The 19,039-nt window shown below is 42.7% G+C and overlaps 1 protein-coding gene across 2 annotated transcripts in view; it reads right to left on the bottom strand.

The window, feature by feature from the left end:
* The window catches only part of ARFGEF2 (ARF guanine nucleotide exchange factor 2), a 112,341-nt gene that overhangs the window by 46,584 nt on the left and 46,718 nt on the right, over positions 1 to 19,039 (bottom strand). For both annotated transcript variants that reach the window (XM_008014616.3, XM_008014606.3), the window contains exons 11-20: positions 18,570 to 18,669; positions 17,711 to 17,850; positions 16,115 to 16,223; positions 14,792 to 14,975; positions 6,213 to 6,324; positions 5,468 to 5,673; positions 2,344 to 2,428; positions 2,069 to 2,240; positions 1,298 to 1,449; positions 1,050 to 1,178 (exon numbers count right to left, since the gene is read on the bottom strand). In XM_008014616.3, coding sequence (XP_008012807.1) covers positions 1,050 to 1,178; positions 1,298 to 1,449; positions 2,069 to 2,240; positions 2,344 to 2,428; positions 5,468 to 5,673; positions 6,213 to 6,324; positions 14,792 to 14,975; positions 16,115 to 16,223; positions 17,711 to 17,850; positions 18,570 to 18,669 — 1,389 coding nt within the window. The remainder of the gene's footprint in view (positions 1 to 1,049; positions 1,179 to 1,297; positions 1,450 to 2,068; positions 2,241 to 2,343; positions 2,429 to 5,467; positions 5,674 to 6,212; positions 6,325 to 14,791; positions 14,976 to 16,114; positions 16,224 to 17,710; positions 17,851 to 18,569; positions 18,670 to 19,039) is intronic.

The raw sequence follows: 19,039 nt of genomic DNA on the forward strand, positions 1-19,039 counted from the left end.
GTTTCAGAATTACATTTATTTGCTTGAACTTTTCAAGTTTCAAAAGATTTACAGACATATTCATATTCTTCAGGGAGGAGTTGGAAATATGGGAAATTATAATAAAAACTGATGTTAAAAAGAAAATACTATTGGCCAGGTACGGTGGCTCATGCCTGTAATTCCAGCACTTTGGGAGGCCAAGGTGGGCGGATCACGAGGTCAGGAGATCGAGACCATCCTGGCTAACACGGTGAAACCCCATCTCTACTAAAAATACAAAAAATTAGCTGGGCATGGTGGCGGGCGCCTGTAGTCTCAGCTACTTGGGAGGCTGAGGCAGGAGAATGGCATGAACCCGGGAGGCAGAGCTTGCAGTGAGCCGAGATCTTTCCACTGCACTCCAGCCTGGGTGACAGAGCGAGACTCCATCTCAAAAAAAAAAAACAAACAACAACAACAAGAAAATAGTATTTTTAAGCACTAAAGCAGGCAAGTTAGGCAGATGAAGAGGAAGTCTGTTTTGTCTAATCCAGTCAAGTAGCTTGGACACTACCTATCCTTATTTTTTTTGGAGATGGAGTTTCGTTCTTGTTGCCCAGACTGGAGTGCAATGGTGCAATCTCGGCTCACTGCAACCTCTACCTCCTGGTTTCAAGCCAGTCTCCTGCCTCAGCCTCCCGAGTAGCTGGGATTACAGGCATGTACCACCACGCCCGGCTAATTTTGTATTTTTAGTAGAGACGGGGTTTCTCCCTGTTGGTCAGGCTAGTCTCGAACTCCCGACCTGAGGTGATCTGCCTGCCTCGGTCTCCCAAAGTGCTGGGATTATAGGCGTGAGCCACCGTGCCCAGCCTACCCATTCTTAAAGACAGTTTTAATCCATATCTCCATTTTTGCCCCTAATGAGCTGTCATCACAAAGCTATGGATTTCTTGTCAGTAGGCATGAGTAAGTAGTTTGCTAAGACTCTTGATTAACTGAAAATTTCTGATCATTTCTAAGTTTTGCCAAATCTAAAAGAACACAACCCACCAGTATCTCTGGAGCGTTGCTGACTTAACACCTACCTGCATTCCAAAGATGCAGGCAATTCGGATTGCACATCGGATACCTTCCAAACACAAGGAGGCCACTTCAGTGTCATCACAGTTCTGGAGTCCGATGCTGTAGGCTGCCAATAGTGGCGTCCACACCAGCTATCAAGGAAGGAAGGTTTCAGTAACATCCAGAGTTTCAGCGTGGAAAGAGTACTTCTAGCTGGCCAGCTTCAGAATCAGGCTTAGCCACATGCTTGCTAAGTTCTCAGGATACTCACTTTGAACATTGGGCGGACGTGGTCCAGGTGAGTGGCACTTGTAAACGGGGCTTTCGCGTGGCTCACAGCCTCCATCAGAGCTTTGGCTGTTTTAGCCATTTGCTCCATCTCTAAGTTATACAGGAGCCGCCGCTGCTTTTCACTAGCTACATCTATAAAGTAAGAGCACGATAGGTGTGGCCAGCCATCACTGAGGGCTGGCTACATGCCATGCACTGTTTCAAAAGATACACAATGATTAACTCCTAAATCCTCCCAACCATCTCGTGAGTCTGTTACAAATATTATTACCATTTAACAGATGGGAAAAATGAGCAGGTAACTCACTTGCCCAGGGTCATACAATTACTAAGTAGAGGAGCTGGGACTTGATCTAAGGCAGTGTGGCTCTAGAGCCTGCACTCTAAACCACTACCCTTTGCTGCTTCTCAAACGGTGAAACTGACAGCTCCCCAGGGGCCATAACTAATAGAATTCTAATCAAGGTGGGCACAATCACCACTGAATTAAAGCAAAGTTTTAAGGAACACTTTTCGGGAGTAATTTAGTTCTCAGATTACTAATTTCAAATTCCTTCTTGCTCCTCATCAGAAATCTAGCAAGACAGTGACATTATAAAAGACCTAACATAATCACAATAATTAGTTCAATCACATTTCCTATTCAGATATCTAGATGTGCACATTAAATTTATCACCAGAGTATCTAATCATGCACTCTGATACACTAACAAATTAGAACTAAAAGAAATAATCTGCCATTAGACCTTACTCTGCTTAGTAGATTTGGTTGCAATCGTGAGCTCTTTTGTTTCTTTCATTGCAATTTTCTTGCCTTCTATCTCTTCATAGATGCTTGAGAGATACTCTTCTGGCAGATCTTTACTATCATTGATACCCCGATTCATTTTAATATACTGCTCTTTTGTCATTTTATTTTTTACCTGTAATTAAAAAAAAATTAAAAACCATTTTAAAAACATTCAATTGCCCAAGTAAAGCCACTTATTTAGCTACTACAACATGTAAATCATTAAACTACTTTACCTGAGGACTGTGCAAGTCTGTAGTTAGCATAATAATTGAATATGCTAGGACATAAGCAGTGTCAGCACTAGCAAACAGAGTTTGCCTGGAGAAAAAAATTCGAGATATCAATATTCATGGTGATGAGGTTTAGAAGGTACAATGCTAACAGAGACACACTTCATGAGAAAAGCAGCCGATTACTCCCCTTGATTCCAAATGAGGCAAGAGTTTTTACGCTTTCATCATCACTGAACAAGACTTAGCAACCCAGAGTGTAGAAAAAGCTCATTAACAATCTGTATCAAATTTTAGGCTTCTTTGGCAGGGCATGGTGGCTCAGGCCTGTCATCCCAGCACTTTGGGAGGCAGAGGTGGGTGGATCACCTGAGGTCAGGAGCTCGAGCCCAGCCTGGCCAACACGGTGAAACCCCATCTCTACTAAAAATACAAAAATTAGCTGGGAGTGGTGGCAGCTGCCCATAATCCCAGCTATTCAGGAGGCTGAGGCAGGAGAATCATCTGAACCTGGGAGGTGAAGGTTGCAGTGAGCCGAGACTGTGCTACTGCACTCCAACCTGGGTGACAGAGTGAGACGGTCTCAAAATAAATAAATAAATAATTAATTAATTAAAATTTAGCCTTCTTTGAATAAAGCAATTTCAAATAATTTTTTAAAAAAGACTCTAAGAAGCATCTGGGGCCAAGACTAGGGCGAGGCAAGTGAGCAGGTCAGGAGATCTTACACTTGGTGCTGACCCTGAGAGGGCAACTCACCACATTTCACACACTAAGTGGCTTGAGTGCCTCCCCGCACCCTGTCCTGTTCCTGAGAACATCTATTTTGTGTCATGCACTGTGCTAGACATGTGATATAAAGATGACTAAAACTGCTGTTTAGCTGTTAGTTATAGTCTATATTATCCATTACAACACTGAACAGTAGAAATACCATGGAAAATATTTATGTTGTCCTAAAAAATATGCTGGTGAAGTCTGACTTTTTTGCCTTAGTCAAGAAGAGAAGGACAGCAACATGTGGATGTACAGCCTCATACAATATGAGGCTGAAGCTAGAAACTATTCTGTCCAAACTGTCCATAACAGAAACAGTAGAAATTTTGAAGAACACAACAAAAGTATTTTAATATGAGATGAAACAGGGTCACATATTGACCGACTAAGCAAAACAGACCAAGGCTTCCAGGTCCACATAAGAGATACGTTTAAAGTAAACAGCATCTAATTATGCCTTCACAGAGAGTTCTAATGTCCATTTGGTTAAAATGATCATATGCTGCCTTTGCGAATCCTGCCACCTCCTGGGGACAGTCTGCCATATACTTGGAAGACTGGGAGCAATTAATATGAAAACAAAGTTGACTGGAGAGGCAAAACAGTTATTAAAATGTTTCAACCAGGTGTGGTAGCTCACATTTGTAAATCTCCCACTTTGGGAGTTCGAGGCAGGGGGATCCCTTGAGGCTAGGAGTTAAAGACCAGACTGGGCAACATGGTGAAACTCTCTCTCTGCAGAAATATGATACAAAAAATTAGCCAGGCACAGTGGCATGCACCTATAGTCCCAGCAGTTCAGGAGGCTGAGGTGGGAGGACTGATCGAGCCCAGGAGATCCAGGCTGCAGTGATCTGTGATCACGCCACTGTACTCCAACCAGGGCAAGAAAGCAAGACCCTCTGTCTCAAAAAAAATAGTTTCTACTGAACAATTTCCACATCATGGTCACAGTATATTCAGATATATTTCTTTCTTTCTTTCTTTCTTTTTTTTTTTTTTTTTTTCTTTTCTTTTGAGACAGAGTCTCACTTTGTTGCCCAGCCTGGAGTGCAGTGGCATGATCTCAGATCACTGCAAGCTCCACCTCCCAGGTTCACGCCATTCTCCTGCCTCAGCCTCCCGAGTAGCTGGGACTACAGGCACCCACTACCACGCCCAGCTAATTTTTTTGTATTTTTAGTAGAGACGGGGTTTCACTGTATTAGCCAAGATGGTCTCGATCTCCTGATCTTGTGATCCACCTGCCTTGGCCTCCCAAAGTGCTGGGATTACAGGTGTGAGCCACCGCGCCCGGCCAACATATTTCTAATTTAATGTTCGGTGGAGAGAACATGAGTTTTTTTCTTTGAGACAGAATCTACCTCTGTCATCCAGGCTGGTGTGCAGTGGTGCAATCTTGGCTCACTGTAGCCTCTGCCTCCCAGGTTCAAGCAATTCTCCTGCCTCAGCCTCTGAGTAGCTGGGATTACCCAGCTAACTTTTTTTTGTATTTTTGGAAGAGATGGGGTTTCACCATATTGGCCAGGCTGGTCTCAAACTTCTGACCTCAAATGATCTGCCCGTTCTAGCCTCCCAAAGTGCTGGGATTGTAGGCGAGAGCCACTGTGTCCGGCCCAAACATGAGCTTCTGAGTTACAGAAATCCATATTCAATCCTGGCTCTGCTCCTTACTAGCTGATTAATTTTGGACAGGTTGCTTAATCTCTCAGATTCTCAATTTCCTCATCTGTAAAACAGGGATACTATTCCTGGGCTTGCCATTCATTAAATTAAATGCATGTAAAACCCATGGCATGGCCCATACACAGGGGGTATTTAATAATGGTTTGTTCCTCTTCCTATTTCCACTTCTTACAAAATCACAAACCACCCATCAAAAAAGGTCCCCAGATAAAATCACGCACTTGGATGGTTTTTATTACTTATGTAGCTATTTCTGTAACCTTGTCATCAGTATGTAATTAAAGAAAAACCAATATCCTTGAGATCTACCCCATATATTAAATCTGGGGAACTGTTTTTGATTAGGGAAGAGGTGCCCAATTGTCTCCTCTCAACTTATGAAACTACTCTTTTACAGTTGCTAACAGCATGGGCTTTAACTGCGTGATCTTAGGCAAGTTAACCTCTCCGGTCCTCAATCTCTCTGTCCGTAGAATAGGGACATAAACAGATTGCTGTGAGGTCTTACGTGAAATAATCCCTTAGCACAGTGCCTGGCCCACAGTAAACAAAAGCTTCAGTTGCTTGGCACAGATATACAAAGATTAAACCCCAACCAAATTAAAATTAGTGTTCTGAGGCAGGCAAACAGATGATCTGGGAGGGACTTAAAATCAGTGCTCACCCTTGGTTGCATTCTATGTATCTTGCAGCAAACTTCTCCATTAATCGGTCAATCTTTTGGGCTTCCCCAGGTAGGCGGAAACCTTCTAGGAATGTCCGCAGGGCTGAGACAAATTCTTTTTCACAGAAGTCAAGCTGGTCCACGTAGGCATACATCACCTCCTTGTTGAACCTTGTGCTATCTCCCAGAAAATCGCCTACTTGGGTCTAAAACATACACACTCACTTATATCTAGAAATTGTCAAATACAAACCCACAGCAAAACCCAGCAGCCAAAGGGTGGAGTCAGAATAGCCTGGCCCTAACTGCCCAGAATAGGCTGGACTGCTAAAAAAGATAGGGAACTCCCTGACCTGCCGACCCACCCACCCATTCCAGAAGCAGCCTGTCCTGCATGGATGAAGGAAGAGGAGGAGGCACAACAGACTTAAAATGGAGAGAATGATGAGGCACACTCAGGAGGTTAGTTGCAGACAGGCAGCCAGAAGAACTGTTTCTGGCAGTCAAGGAACACTTCCAGCTCTGATACTTTTCCAGCAAATATGCAGCCACCTGCTGGGAGGCTAGTTTATTCCCATCAAAGAGCTTTCTGCAACACTAGCCAAAGGGATACGCAGGACTGCTGTAACCAGGGGGTGGACAATAGACAATGTACTCAGGGCCAGCCAATCTTGAGGTTAAAACTGATGAGGGCTCACAATCACCTGACAGAACTCACATGCAAGTGCTACACCCCCAGCCTTACGGAATCCAGGCGCTCCTCCTGGTGCAGGAATTGGGCTATATCTTCAACTGACGTTCCCAGCATGCCCTGCTCCTGGAGAAACTGGATCCCCCTCTTGGGTTTCTTGTTGAACCTGTTTCAAGCAGAGATGGGACACAAGTTGCTTATTTCAAAATCTGGAGGATAGCAAAAGCTGGTATTTGAGATAAATTATAATAGAATACTATGAACACGCCATTACATATAAGCTAGCAAGGTCATGTCTGTACTGGCAGCTTTTCCAAATTCCGTCTTCAATTTCTGACCCAGCTATACCTGGTCAGAGTCTGCGGGTTGTCACCTCATATCCACTATCTCCTTCTCAACACTAACAGAACCCTACATGTTTAGTTGGGCACACCGCCATGTAGAATAAAAACAACATTTCCCTGCCTCCCTTAAATAAAGGATGGCCATGTGATAAACTTTCAGCCAGCGAAGTAGGAGCAGAAGTGGTGTGGGTACTTCTAGGAAGGACCCTTAAAGAAAGTCAACTCAGGTGGGAAGTCTGCTCTTTCCTCTTTTTGTTCTTTCCCTCCTCTTCTCCAGAATGTTTGTGGGATGGCTGGTACTCCAGCAGTCATCTTATACCATGAGACCACCCTCTCTGGCTAAGTATGGTGAAGCAGACAGATAAAAGGAGCCTGGATCTATGATGTCCTTAAGAGCCACCGTAGCAGCCTTAGACTGTCTGCTTTTGGATTTCTTGAGAGAGAAATACAAAGTTAAGCATGTTATTTTGTCTTTATTTTTTTTCTTTCTCTACTTTTTTTGCTTTTGTTTTTGTTTTTTTAATTTAAGAGACAGGGTCTCACTGTGTTGACTAGGCTGGTCTGGAACTCCAAGTGATCCTCCCACCTTGGCCTCCCAAAGTGCTGGGATAACAGGCGTGAGCCACCATGCCTATTCTATTTTTTATTTCCTGTTAAAGGAAGGCAAAACTAACCAATGTATAGACTCAACTTATTATTTACCAGGCCTGAGCTGCAGGGTGATATTCATGGGTAAGCACAAACTGGCAAGCATCATGGAAGACATGAATGGGGCAAGGAAGGAAATTAACTTGGGACCTGTTTAGATAGTGCAGTTGCTACAGGCCTCTGAGGAAGAGACATTTTACCAAGTCTGAGGGATGAAAAGAGGCAAGAGAATTTTAAGCAGAAGGCACCATGGTGAAAAGAGCTGGAGGTGTTCAACGGACTGAAAATACATTGTGTGACTCAAGGGAATTGGCAGATGAGATCAGCAAGGGAGGCCAGAGGCTGAGTCAGGCCACGATACAGAACAGGAAACCTGTAATGACTTAGGCAGGAGAGTGATAAGACTTGATTTATGTTTTAAAAAGATTAGCTGCTGTGGGCAGAATACACTGGAGGGAGGTGGGGTGGTGACAGCAGAAATGAGAAGATGAAACATGTCAGTTAATAAGTGAGTACTGTAACTTCAACTCTTAAGTTGAATTTACTAAGTTAACTAATCATTCACAAGTTGGAATATATGATTGTGTATGTATTGATGTGTGTAAAAGACTGGAAAGAAACACATAAAGATTTACCAATGATTGTGATGATGATGCTGTGGTTATATGGGAGAATGTCCTTTATTTTTCAAAGAGATTCGGCTAAGGTCTCATGATGGCTACCAATTACTTTGAAATGGTTTAGAAAAATATACACAAATAAAACAAGTAAGATTCCGTTCCAAGATGGCCGAATAGGAACAGCTCCGGTCTGCAGCTCCCAGCATGATCAATGCAGAAGATGGTGATTTCTGCATTTCCAACTCAGGTACCTGGTTCATCTCACTGGGACTGGTTGGACAGTGGGTGCAGCCCACAGAGGGTGAGCTGAAGCAGGGTGGGGCATCGCCTCACTCAGGAAGTGCCAGGGGTCGGGGGATTTCCCGTTCCTAGCCAAAGGAAGCCATGACAGACCATACCTGGAAAATCGGGACATTCCCGCCCAAATATTGCGCTTTTCCAATGGTCTTAGCAAACGGCACACCAGGAGATTATATCCCCTGCCTGGCTCGGCAGGTCCCATGTCCACGGAGCCTTGCTCACTGCTAGCTCAGCAGTCTGAGATCAACCTGTGAGGCAGCAGCCTGGCAGGGTGACGGTCGTCCATCATTGCTGAGGCCTGAGTACGTAAACAAAGCAGCCAGCAAAGCTCGAACTGGGCAGAGCCCACCACAGCTCTGCAGGGCTGCTGCCTCTGTAGACTCTACCTCTGTGGGCAGGGCATAGCAAACAAAAGGCAGCAGAAACTTCTACAGACTTAAACGTCCCTGTCTGACAGCTCTGAAGAGAGCAGTGGTTCTCCAAGTATGGTGTTTGAGCTCCGAGAACAGACAGACTGCCTCCTCAAGTGTGTCCCTGACCCCTGTGTAGCCTAACTGGGAGACACCTCCCAATAGAGGCTGGCTGACACCTCACACAGGTGGGTGCCCCTCTGGGACGCAGCTTCCAGAGGAAGGATCAGGCAGCAATATTTGCTGTTCTGCAGCCTCTGCTGGTGATACTCAGGCAAACAGGGTCTGGAGTGGACCTCCAGCAAACTCCAACAGACCTGCAGCTAAGGGACCTGACTGTTAGAAGGAAAACTTAACAAACAGAAAGGAATAGCATCAACATCAACAAAAAGGACATTCACACCAAAACCCCATCTGTAGTTCACCAGTATCAAAGACCAAAGGTAGATAAAATCACAAAGATGGGGAGAAATCAGAGCAGAAAAGCTGAAAATTCTAAAAACCAGAACACCTCTTTTCCTCCAAAGGATTGCAATTGCTCTCCAGCAATGTTCCGGAACAAAACTGGATGGAAAATGACTTTGACGAGCTGACAGAAGTAGGCTTCAGAAAGTCGGTAATAACAAACTTCTCCGAGCTAAAGGAGGATGTTCAAACCCATCGCAAGGAAGCTAAGAACCCTGAAAAAAGATTAGACAAATGGCTAACTAGAATAAACAGTATAGAGAAGATCTTAAATGACCTGATGGAGCTGAAAAGCATGGCATGAGAACTACGTGATGCATGCACAAGCTTCAGTAGCTGATTTGATCAAGTGGAAGAAAGAGTATCAGTGACTGAAGATCAAATTAATGAAATAAGGAGAGAAGAGAAGTTTAGAGAAAAAAGAGTAAAAAGAAACAAAAAAAGCCTCCAAGAAATATGGGACTATGTGAAAAGACCAAATCTACATTTGATTGGTGTACCTGAAAGTGACAGGGAGAATGGAATCAAGTTGGAAAACACTCTTCAGGATATTATCCAGGAGAGTTTCCCCAACCTAGCAAGGCAGGTCAACTTTCAAATTCAGGAAATACAGAGAACACCACAATGATACTCCTAGAGAAGAGCAACTCCAAGACACACAATTGTCAGATTCATCAAGGTTGAAATGAAGGAAAAAATGTTAAGGGCAGCCAGAGAGAAAGGTTGGGTTACCCACAAAGAGGAGCCCATCGGACTAATAGCAGATCTCTTGGCAGAAACTCTACAAGCCAGAAGAGAGTGGGGGCCAATATTCAACATTCTTAAAAGAACTTTCAACCCAGAATTTCATATCCAGCCAAACTAAGCTTCATAAGTGAAGGAGAAATAAAATCCTTCGGACAAGTAAATGCTGAAAGATTTTGTCACCACCAGGCCTGCCTTACAAGAGCTCCTGAAGGAAGCACTAAACATGGAAAGGAACAACTGGTACCAGTCACTGCAAAAGCATGCCAAAGTATAAAGACCATCGATACTAGGAAGAAACTGCATCAACTAACAGGCAAAATAACCAGCTAACATCATAATGACAGGATCAAATTCACACACAACAATATTAACCTTAAGTGTAAGTGGGCTAAATGCCCCAATTAAAAGACACAGACTGGCAAATTGGATAGAGTCAAGACCCATCAGTGTACTATCTTCAGGAGACCCATCTCATGTGCAGAGACACACAGAGGCTCAAAATATAGGGATGGAGGAAGATCCATCAAGCAAATGGAAAGCAAAGAAAAAGCAGGGGTTACAATCCTAGTCTCTGATAAAACAGACCTTAAACCAACAAAGATCAAAAGAGACAAAGAAGGCCATTACATAATGGTAAAGGGATCAATTTAACAAGAAGAGCTAACTATCCTAAATATATATGCACCCAATACATGAGTACCGAGATTCATAAAGCAAGTCCTTAGAGACTACAAAGAGACTTAGACTCCCACACAATAATAATGAGAGACTTTAACACCCCTCTGTCAATATTAGACATACCAACAAGACAGAAAGTTAACAAGGATATCCAGGAATTGAACTCAGCTCTGCACCAAGCGGACCTAACAGACACCTACAGAACTCTCCACCCCAAATCAACAGAATATACCTTTTTCTCAGCACCACATCGCACTTATTCCAAAACTGACCACATAGTTGTAAGTAAAGCACTCCTCGGCAAATGTAAAATAATAGAAATCACAACAAACTGTCTCTCAGACCACAGTGCAATCAAATTAGAACTCAGCAGTAAGAAACTCACTCAAAACCACACAACTACATGGCAACTGGACAACCTGCTCCTGAATGACTACTGGGTAAATAACGAAATGAAGGCAGAAATGAAGATGTTATTTGAAACCAATGACAACAAAGACACAACGTACCAGAGTCTCTGGACACATTTAAAGTAGTGCGTAGAGGGAAATTTATAGCACTAAATGCCCACAAGAGAAAGTAGAAAAGATCTAAAACTGACACCCTAACTCACAGTTAAAAGAACTAGAAAAGCAAAAGCAAACAAATTCAAAAGCTAGCAGAAGGCAAGAAATAACTAAGATCAGAGCAGAACTAAAGGAGATAGAGACACAAAAACCCTTCAAAAAAATCAGTGAATCCAGGAGCTGTTTTTTTAAAAAAGATCAACAAAATTGATAGACTGCTAGCAAGACTAATAAAGAAGAAAAGAGAGAAGAATCAAATCGACGCAATTAAAAATGATAAAGGGGATATCACCACTGATTCCACAGAAATACAAACTACCATGACAGAATACTATAAACACCTCTATGCAAATAAACCAGAAAATCTAGAAGAAATGGATAAATTCCTGGACACATACACCCTTCCAAGACTAAACCAGGAAGAAGCTGAATCTCTGAATAGACCAATAACAGGCTCTGAAATTGAGGCAATAATTAATAGCCTACCAACCAAAAAAAGTGCAAGACCAGATGGATTCACAGCCGAATTCTACCAGATGTACAAAGAGAAGCTGGTACCTTTCCTTCTGAAACTATTCCAATCAACAGAAAAAGATGGAATCCTCCCTAACTCATTTTATGAGGCCAGCATCATCCTGATACCACAGCCTGGCAGACAAAACAAAAAAAGAGAATTTTAGACGAATATCCCTGATGAACATCAATGCGAAAGTCCTCAATAAAATATTGGCAAATTGAATCCAGCAGCACATCAAAAAGCTTATCCACCATGATCAAGTCAGCTTCATCCCTGGGATGCAAGGCTAGTTCAACATATGCAAATCAATAAATGTAATCCATCACATAAACAGAACCAACGACAAAAACCACGATTATCTCGATAGATGCAGAAAATTTTGCCTTTGACAAAATTCAACAGCCCTTCATGCTAAAAACTCTCAATAAACTAGGTACCGATGGGACGTATCTCAAAATAATAAGAGCTATTTATGACAAACCCACAGCCAGTTATCATACTGAATGGGCAAAAACTGGAAGCATTCCCTTTGAAAACTAGCACAAGACAGGGATGCACTCTCTCACCACTCCTATTCAACATAGTGTTGGAAGTTTTGGCAAGGGCAATCAGGTAAGAGAAAGAAATAAAGGGTATTCAATTAGGAAAAGAGGAAGTCAAATTGTCCCAGTTTGCAGATAACATGATTGTATGTTTAGAAAACCCCATCATCTCAGCCCAAAATCTCCTTAAGCTGATAAGCAACTTCAGCAAAGTCTTAGGATATAAAATCAATGTGCAAAAATCAAAAGCATTCCTTTACACCAATAAGAGATAAACGGAGAGCCAAATGAGTGAACTCCCATTCACAATTGCTAGAAAGAGAATAAAATACCTAGGAATCCAACTTACAAGGGATGTGAAGGACCTCTTCAAGGAGAACTACAAACCACTGCTCAGCGAAATAAAAGAGGACACAAACAAATGGAAGAACATTCCATGCTCATGGATAGGAAGAATCAATATCATGAAAATGGCCATACCGCCCAAGGTAATAGATTAAATGCCATCCCCATCGAGCTACCAATGACTTTCTTCACAGAATTGGAAAAAACTACTTTAAAGTTCACATGGGACCGAAAAAGAGCCCGCATTGCCAAGATAATCCTAAGCAAAAAGAACACAGCTGGAGGCATCACACTATCTGACTTCAAACTATACTACAAGGCTACAGTAACCAAAACAGTGTGGTATTGGTACCAAAGCAAAGAGATAGACCAATGGAACAGAACAGAGGCCTCAGAAGTAACACCAACATCTACAGCCATCTGATCTTTGACAAACCTGACAAAAACAAGAAATGGGGAAAGGATTCCCTATTTAATAAATGGTGCTGGGAAAACTGGCTAGCCATATGTAGAAAGCTGAAACTGGATCCCTTCCTTACACCTTATACAAAAATTAATTCAAGATGGATTCAAGACTTAAATGTTACACCTAAAACCATAAAAACCCTAGAAGAAAACCTAGGCAATACCATTCAGGATATAGGCATGGGCAAGGACTTCATGACTAAAACACCAAAAGCAACGGCAACAAAAGACAAAATAGACAAATTGGATCTAATTAAACTAAAGAGCTTCTGCACAGCAAAAGAAACTACCATCAGAGTGAACAGGCAACCTACAGAATGGGGGAAAATTCTTGCAATCTACCCATCTGACAAAGGGCTAATATCCAGAATCTACAAAGAACTTAAACAAATTTACAAGGAAAAAAACAAGCAACCCCATCAAAAAGTGGGCAAAGGATATGAACAGACACTTCTCAAAAGAAGACATTTATGCAGCCAACAGACACATGAAAAAATGCTCATCATCACTAGTCATCAGAGAAATGCAAATCCAAATCACAATCAGATACCATCTCACACCAGTTAGAATGGCGATCATTAACAAGTCAGGAAACAACAGATGCTGGAGAGGATGTGGAGAAATAGGAACACTTTTACACTGTTGGTGGGAGTGTAAACTAGTCCAACCACTGTGGAAGACAGTGTGGCGACTCCTCAAGGATCTAAAAATAGAAATACCATTTGACCCAGCAATCCCATTATTGGGTATATACTCAAAGGATTATAAATCATGCTACTATAAAGACACACGCACACATATGTTTATTGCGGCACTATTCACAGTAGCAAAAACTTGGAACCAACCCAAATGTCCATCAATGACAGACTGGATTAAGAAAATGTGGCACATATACACCATGGAATACTATGCATCTATAAGCAAGGATGAGTTCATGTCCTTTGCAGGGACATGGATGAAGCTGGAAACCATCATTCTGAGTAAACTATCACAAGGACAGAAAACCAGACACTGCATGTTTTCACTGATAGGTGGGTACTGAACAATGAGAACACTTGGACACAGGGCGGGGAATATCACACATAGGGGGCCTGTCACGGGGTGGGGTGCAGGGGGAGGGACAGCATTAGAAATACCTAATGTAAATGATGAGTTAATGGGTGCAGCAAACCAACATGGCACATGTATACCTATGTAACAAACCTGCAAGTTGTGTATATATACCCTAGAACTTAAAATATAAGAAAAAAAAATAACACATCTAAAAAAAAAAATAAAACAAATAAGACAAACGGTAATTTTTTGGTAAGTTGAAATTTTTCGTAATATATAGTTGAAAAAAAAATGCACCAATGGTGATTTCCTCAGGCAGTAATTTTTTTGACACAGAGTCTCTGTTGCCCAGGCTGAAGTGCAGTGGCGCAATCTCAGCTCACTGCAAGCTTCACCTCCTGGGTTCATGCCATTCTCCTGCCTCAGCCTCCTGAGTAGCTGGGACCATAGGCACCCACCATCACGCTCAGCTAATTTTTTGTATTTTTAGTAGAGACGGGGTTTCACCATGTTAGCCAGGATGGTCTCGATCTTTTGACCCTGTGATCCGTCCACCTTGGCCTCCCAAAGTGCTGGGATTACAGGCATGAGCCACTGCACCGGGCCATCTCAGGCAGTAATTTTATGAGTGATTTTTACATTATTACTTTATACTTTTCTGTATTTTCTAAATTGGTTTTATTATTTTCATTAGAAAGGGGGAAAAAAAGGCTGCATCAACCACACAAAGGTATTAAAATTTTCTCTGTCTCTGTGCACAGACACACACACATACGCTCATTCACTGATTGCCTGGCTCAATCAGGCTCAGCCACAAGTGCCAGCATCAGCCTTTTTGTAAACAGGCATTTCCTTTTCAGGAATCAGTCCCAGGTTCCCAGAGAAAATATGGCTTTGCTAGAATCCCTGCTAGTTAACAGCAGCCACACTCACAGCTCGATGCCATGTTCGATGATTTCTTTTTGTTGCTTGATGACCTCAAATTGCTCGGGGTCATCCTGAACAGTTGTCTGGGTCCCTGAGGACACTGTGGACTCCATGGATGTCACACTACACCGTCTCGCCATGTCAAGGCCTTTCCCATCCCCCATTTCCTGATCCATGAGCCTCTCCTGACCTGCAGAGAAGTAAAAGTAAAGTGGAAGCCAAATAAGCAGGTGGGGGACAGACATAGCCGAGCTAGGTCTGGCTGCACGGCTCCCTTTCCCAGACCTGTAATAGCAACAACTCTGTACCATAAAGATTAAAAGCATGAAACCTTAGTATCAGATACTTTACTTAAAAACTTGTTTCCTCATGGAACTTGATGAGCTAATTCTTTTTTTTTTTTTTGAGACGGAGTCTCGCACTGTCGTCCTGGCTGGAGTGCAGTGGCGCAATCTCGGCTCACTGCAACCTCCGCCTTGCAGGTTGAAGTGATTCTCCCGCGTCAGCCTCCAGAGTAGCTGGGATTACAGGCGCCCACCACCATACCCGGCTAATTTTTTGTATTTTTAGTAGAGACAGGGTTTCACTATGTTGGTCAGGCTGGTCTTTAATGCCTCATCTCGTGATCCACCACCCTCGGCCTCCCAAAGTGCTGGGGTTATAGGCATGAGCCACCACGCCAGGCCTTGATGAGCTAATTCTAAAATTCACATGAAAGCATAAAAAAGGCAAAATAACGAGCAAGACAACTTAAAGAACAACGAATAGGAGGACTTGCCCTACAAGATACCAAAAACAAGTGTGGTGTTGGTGTTAAAACAGACAAACAGAACAGAATAGAAAATCTAGAAAGGAGGCCAGGCACAATGGCTCACATCTGTAATCCCAGTGCTTTGGGAGGCTAAAGTGGGAGGATTGCTTGAGCCCAGGAGTTTAAGGCTGCAGTGAGCTACAACTGCACCACTGTACTCCAGCCTGGGTAATGGAAAGAGACCCTGTCTCTTTAAAAAAATTAAAATTCCAGAAACAGACTTACATACATAGGAACATTTGGTGTATCATAAAGGTGATGCTTTGAATCAGTGAGGGAATGAGCAACTATTAAAAAGGCACTGGAGCAACTGGCTCTGCATTTGAAACAATGAAGTTACAGCATAACTTCACACAACTCCAGATGCATTAAAAAGCAGAACTTTCAAAATAATATAGGTATTTAGCAAACTAAAAAGGCTTTTTCAATTCTAAAACAACTATACTAAGACAACTGTTCCCAGCAGTCACAGGAGCCCATTATGAATGGAGGTGGGTATGGCAGCAATGCTGTCTCACCGAGGCTGGTCTGGTGGTTGGGATTCACATACAGGTCTTTGCTCCACTCCACCATGCACTTGAGAATGGACACGAGACACTCCAGGCCTTTCTTCCTCAGGCTGAGCTCCTAAGGGACAAAGTGACACAGGAAAGAGACTTAAGAGAAAAACAAAGAGAAAAGGCATCTACGAGGCTTTCTCGGACCCCAGTGAGGCTATGAGGTAAATCACTGACAGTCAGTGCTATTAAGGATGAAACAAACCCAGAGCTAAGAAGTGACAAGTATCAAGGATACATTGCGAAAACCCTGGACATCTCTAAAGATGCTCATTATAAACACTCCAGCAGCAAAAATATGGGACATATGTTTTCCTAAAATGAACAACGTTATTTGGATTTTCAAAAGAAGTTTTCATCCATTGCTTGTGTGATTAAAAAAAAAAACTTTAAATTTTATTATTATTTTTTTAATAACAAGGTCTTGGCCAGGCGCTGTGGTTCACGCCTGTAATCCTAGCACTTTGGGAGGCTGAGGCGGGGGGATCACCTGAGGTAAGGAGTTCAAGACCAGCCTGGACAAGATGGTGAAACCCCGTCTCTACTAAAAAGACAAAAATAAGCCGGGTGTGGTGGCAGCCACCTGTAATCCCTGCCACTTGGGAGGCTGAGGCAGGAGAATCACTTGAACCTGGGAGGTGGACGTTGCAGTGAGCTGAGATCGTGCCACTGCACTCCAGCCTGGGTGACAGAGCGAGATTCTGTCTCAAAAAACAAAAAAAACAAAAAAAACCCCACACACAAATAACAAGGTCTTAACCAGTGACTCTGAAAAAAAGAAGAACCTTGAATTATGCTGCAAGTGACTCTGGATACAACGTATCCCCTAAACACCCACAAATGCATTCTATTTTAAGGCTCACCCTTTAAGTAAATAAAAATACTGATTTTCAAAAATAAATAGCATTATTAAATAACAAGTTGAATATGAGTTGCAGATCATCTAAAAAAACTACAAATATTTTAGATTCAAAACAGCATCTTGGACAGCACAGATCTCTGTGATTCTAATGACAACTATGACCATCTTTTAGGAAAAATGCCCATACACCAAAATTCCACACATAATTCCAGGGAGGTCGGAGACCCTCTGACCAGTTCATTCAGAAACCTAGAGTTAAGCATCCTATTTTCTTTGTAGGTGCTCTAATAAGGTATTCTGCTCCTAGCCAATCTCCTTTGCCTCTATTGCAGACTGGGATCCTGTTTTCCACGCTATCTTTGGAAGGGTGACTGAGAATGAATTTGCTTCCTATGGGTCTCAGCTCAAAGGTCACCTTCTAAGGGATACTACCCTAATGACTCCATTAAGAATTACAGCGCCCCACCTCCAGCACTTCCTCTCTGCCATCCCTGCTTTATTCTTCTCTGCAGACCTTATGATCATCTGAACTGACTTCTTTAATGTCGTTTTATGATGGCAGGAAATGTGTGAATACGTATGCCTGTTTTGTTCACTGCTATATCAAGGACAGTGCCTGGCATGTGGTGGCACTCGATAAATGTTTATTGGAATGAATAAACTTTAATATAATTGAGTGTCCACAGTGTTTTTACCTGCAGAGGTGTCATTCCCAGCTCATGTCCACTTCTTCCCTGAGCAATTTTGGATAAATCATTTACAAGGCGCTCGAAAATGTTAGCAGCATTTAAATCACAGTCGTAGTTGACATAAATATCCACAACACACTGGGCATCTTGGAAAATAACATACAAGTATCAGAAATTCTGATCAAATAGCAGTTATGTTTTCTTATCAAACAAGATGTTCGCCAACAAATTTCCCCAGTGAACTACAGACTCCAGTGGCCGCATCTCACTCAGGAAACACATATTGGAAGTACTAGGAAGCTGGCAGAGAGGAGGTTGTTTTCAGGCCCGCTTCTGAGCAAACTGAAATCTCAGGCAGTTCATTCCACCGTCCAAGGCTCACTTTTCTCATCAAGGAAGGGGCTAACAATTGCCTGATCCACCTCTTAAAGTTGTGTCACTCTTACAAAAATACATTTGATGCCAGACAAGCAGGATGCTTACTTTGAGGCCACACAATTGTATAGTGTAAGGTAAATCCACATTTACCATAGCACCCAATCAAAAATTGGCAGCACCAGTATCTTAGGTCCTGTGACTAACAGTACTCAGCTTGTAGGTAATGTAACCAAGTGTCCCAGTTTGACGAGATTAGGGGGTTTCTGGGACACGAGACTTAGTGCTAAAACCAGGAAGTCCTTGGCAAACCAGCCTGAGTTGGTCATCCTCTAAAAAAGGAGAGGTGGGACAGGACTAGGTTAGAATTAGCCTTTTATTTCCAATCCTTCTTTAAAACTCTAAAAGGAGGAGTTAAAAGTCTTAATCTGAGCTTTGGCAAATTAAAGCATCAAAAGTCCAGTGGATGAGTGTCCCCAGGTGAAAATACCTGCACAGATCCTCGTCAGAGTCTGAATGACCATCCACCTGTGCTCAAAAGAACTTGTTGATGTTTCTAAAATGTTCAAGAAAATTTCTTTGAAAAAGACCTATATGACATAAAGACAAAGGAGGACACTAATTAACAGTTTCAACCAGGACTCAAAACCTCCAAAGTCTTCAGAAGCCAACCCGATCCTGCAGTAAGTAAAGCACCCTGGGCAGGAGAGTGGAGCGCCCGCCCAGCTGGGCAGCGTCAGGACCCTGGCCTTGGTGGGGACGGCTGGCAGGGCAGGGGCCATCAGGGGAGCTGCCAAGTGGAAATGCAGGACCCATGTTGTGACTTTTTGGAGAGAAACCAGAAATCTGGATTTTCATGTAAAATAGGATTTCTCAATTTGGCAACTAATCTAAACAATTTCAAACAATTTACAGACCAAACAGACAAGTTTAGGGGGCGACCCCAGCATATAGCCCATA

The sequence above is a fragment of the Chlorocebus sabaeus genome, chromosome 2 (assembly GCF_047675955.1).
Source record: "Chlorocebus sabaeus isolate Y175 chromosome 2, mChlSab1.0.hap1, whole genome shotgun sequence".
Classification (NCBI taxonomy): Eukaryota; Metazoa; Chordata; class Mammalia; order Primates; family Cercopithecidae; genus Chlorocebus; species Chlorocebus sabaeus.